This window comes from Nematolebias whitei, chromosome 8 (assembly GCF_014905685.2).
Source record: "Nematolebias whitei isolate Nwh7 chromosome 8, NemWhi1, whole genome shotgun sequence".
NCBI classification, from domain to species: domain Eukaryota; kingdom Metazoa; phylum Chordata; class Actinopteri; order Cyprinodontiformes; family Rivulidae; genus Nematolebias; species Nematolebias whitei.
Window position 1 is genome coordinate 2,183,294 of NC_056505.1, and position 3,563 is coordinate 2,186,856.

Genomic DNA, 3,563 nt, shown 5'->3' on the forward strand with positions numbered 1-3,563 from the left:
TTATAAAGGAAACATGTGAATTAGACATTTATAAAGGAAACATGTGATGTACCGATATCTTAAGAAAAGTGATTTAACCAGTGTGGCGTGTTTGCAGGAGAGAACAGGACCCCAGAGTTCACCAAGCTGAACCCCATGCAGAAGGTTCCTGTCATGGTGGACAACAGCTTTGTCCTCACAGAGAGGTGCACACACACGCACAAAAATAATCTACACACGCACAAAAATTACACACACACAAAAATAATCTACACACACTCATCTCATTTAGGAGCTGTACTTTGGGCCAAAAGTGCCATAACTTGCCTCTGAGCACGACACAGTCTGCCCTTTGGGGTGAATTTGGTGGAACGTCCACATCTAGAAAGAATTTCTTCACCTTTTTGTTTTGTGGTTTACTGTAGCTCCCTGTTCAGTAATAAACTCCAGATTGTTTGACCTTTGACCCTTTCTAGACTTAAGGGAAGCAACAGTTGCCTCTGAGGTTATAAAAGTTTTTGGCACTTTGGGCTTTCCGTAGTTCAGTGCGTCTCAGGCGAAGCAGCAGGAAACTGTCTGACCATGAGCTGTCATGGTGCTCACACATCTGAACATGTGTTGCAGCGATGCCATCCTCAAGTACCTGGCCATGACCTGTGACATCCCAGAGCACTGGTATCCACGGCAACTAGAGCAACGAGCCCGTGTGGATGAGTACACGGCGTGGCATCACACCAACACGCGTCCTAAAGCTGCCAAAGTCTTCATACTGGAGGTAAACACAACACTTCCTGGAAAAAACACATTTCCTGTGAACACACTCCTGACATCAGGCTCCGCCCCCTCAGGTGCTGCTTCCTATGCAGTTTAGAGCTCAGGTGGACGAGGTGCGTTTGAAACGTGCGCTGTCAGAGCTGGAGGACATGCTGGACAAACTGGAGTCCATGTTCCTTCGTCGGCAACCTTTCCTCTGCGGCGATGACATCACCGTGGCCGACCTGCTCGCCGTTTGTGAGCTCATGCAGGTGAGATGTTTGGGTTAGGAAATGAGGGCGGGGCTTGTTGATTGGTTGTTTCTGAACGTGCTCTCTGTGTGTTCGCAGCCTCTGGGAGGTGGGCGGGACATCCTGAAGGACCGCCCTCAACTGCAGCGATGGAAGAGTCGCGTCCAGTCGGCCGTTGGCGAGTCGTTCGATGAAGCTCACGCTGTGCTGTTCGGCGTCAGAGACCGCCGCCGAGCCAGGCTGTGATGGGACCGAGTGGGCGGAGCCTCTTCAGTACCAGAGATGGAAACGACAAGTGTAAAGAAGAGGAGGGAGGTGTTTGATTAACCTTCGATTCAGTCAGACGGGCTCGGTTCTGATTCTGCCCGTCGTGTCTAACGTTTGTAATAAACGTTTGTAATTACACTTAAAGCACTTTAACAGATTGTAACAAATACTAAAATAAAGCTGTCATTTATTTTCTCATTTCACGTTTATTCTCTGAGCCGTTTGAGAGCAGCAGCTTTGATATAAAATGATTTAATTCAGTCAAAATTTAAACTTTATAAAGACCGTTGGGCAAGAAAAGTGTCTTTCATTAAAATTTTTAATTCAATCCAAATCGCTCAAAAACATGATCAGAACGGACTCCAGCACATCTGTAAGACAGCTGTAACACAGGACTGTTGCATGCTGGTTAATGGACTGTAGCTCCTTTCTGTCTGATCCAGATACAACAACCTGTGCCTCATTTACCCGTTCATACAGATCTCTACTAGATCTCTACTAGATCTGTAGTAGATCTATAGTAGATCTGTATATCTCTACTAGAGCTCTACTTGATCTGTAGTAGATCTCTACTAGAACTACTAGATCTGTAGTAATTCTCTACTAGAACTCTACTAGATCTGTTTCATGTTGCTGCTGATCTGTGTATTGTTTTTATGCTACTAGTGGTTCAGCACGGTGGCGCAACTGGTAGAGCTGCTGCCTCTCAGCGAGCAGGTCCTTGGTCTAGTAGAGCTCTACTACAGATCTGTAGTAGATCTATACTAGATCTCTAGTAGAGCTCTACTAGAGATCTGTAGTAGAGCTCTACTACAGATCTACTAGAGCTCTACTACAGATCTAGTAGAGATCTACTACAGATCTAGTAGAGCTCTACTAGAGATCTGTAGTATAGCTCTACTAGATATGTAGTAGATCTCTACTAGAGCTCTAGTGGATATATACTAGATCTGTAGTAGATATCTACTAGATCTGTAGTAGAGCTCCACTAGATATATGTAGTAGATCTCTACTAGATCTGTAGAGCTCTAATAGATCTGTAGTAGATCTCTACTAGATGTAGATCTGTAGTAGATCTCTACTAGATCTGTAGTAGATCTCTACTAGATGTAGATCTGTAGTAGATCTCTACTAGATCTGTACAAAGACTAATCAGAGCTTTATCACATTCAGACACTGATGGGACACACATCAGAGACAGTGAGGGGTTCAGTGTCTTGTCCAGCATCAAGGTCAAGGTTTTCTTTATTGTCATTCACGTCACATGTGCTGCATGTGTACACAGGGTCCCAGTTACATCCAAAAAAAGGTATAAAATGTAAATAACAGTAATAAGATCCATCCATCCATAATCTTTACCCGCTTCTTCCATTTTGGGTCACGGGGGTCGCTGTGCCCATGTCCAGCAATCACTGTCCGAGGGGCGGGGGACACCTGGACAGGTCTCCAGTCCATCAGAGTCAGAGTTTCTTTATTGTCATTCGCACCTCATGTGGTGGAGCGAAATTATGTTCACAGGGTCCCAAAAGGGACACATAGAGACAAACGAGACAAACAACCATTCAGTCTCTCACTCTCACCTAGGGACAATTTAGAGTTACCAATCAGTCTAACATGCATGTTTTTGGTCTGTGGGAGGAAACCGGAGTACCCGGAGAAAACCCACGCATGCACGGAGAGAACATGCAAACTCCACCCAGAAAGGCCCCTGGACCGGGTTTTGAACCAGGGACCTGCTCGCTGAGAGGCAGCAGCTCTACCAGTTGCGCCACTGTGCTGAACCACTAGTAGCATAAAAACAATACACAGATCAGCAGCAACATGAAACAGATCAGCAGCAACATGAAACAGATCAGCAGCAACATGAAACAGATCAGCAGCAACATGAAACAGATCAGCAGCAACATGATGTGATTTTTCACAGTGATTCTTCTGGTTAGAGATCCATGAGTCTAACAGCCTCAGGGTAGAAGCTGTTTGAATGTGATTTTTTTTTTGTTGTTGTATGAATTAGATAAAGCTCCGATTATTCTTTGTATAGATCTAGTAGAGATCCAGTAGAGATCTAGTAGAGATCTAGTAGAGCTGTTTGAACGGGTAAATGAGGCACAGATTGTTGTAAAGAGCTTTGAGAGTCTTGATCAGATAGAAAGGAGCTACAGTCCATTCAGCTGCACCACCTACATGTTAGTCAGCGTGTTTGAACTGCGGCAGTGAGCCTCCACTCAGAACCATGAAGCTGCAGGTCCAACAGACCCGTCTCCTTCCCTGAAACAAACCACGGTTCAGAACTTATTTGCAGCTTATCATATC

General features: G+C 45.0%; 1 protein-coding gene across 1 annotated transcript in view; it reads left to right on the top strand.

Annotated features, from left to right (window-relative positions):
• The window catches only part of gstt2 (glutathione S-transferase theta 2), a 2,062-nt gene extending 656 nt beyond the window's left edge, over positions 1-1,406 (top strand). The window contains exons 2-5 of the mRNA XM_037680814.1: positions 98-185; positions 604-754; positions 828-1,004; positions 1,083-1,406. Coding sequence (XP_037536742.1) covers positions 98-185; positions 604-754; positions 828-1,004; positions 1,083-1,229 — 563 coding nt within the window. The 3' untranslated portion in view covers positions 1,230-1,406. The remainder of the gene's footprint in view (positions 1-97; positions 186-603; positions 755-827; positions 1,005-1,082) is intronic.
• The last annotated feature ends 2,157 nt before the right edge of the window (positions 1,407-3,563 follow it).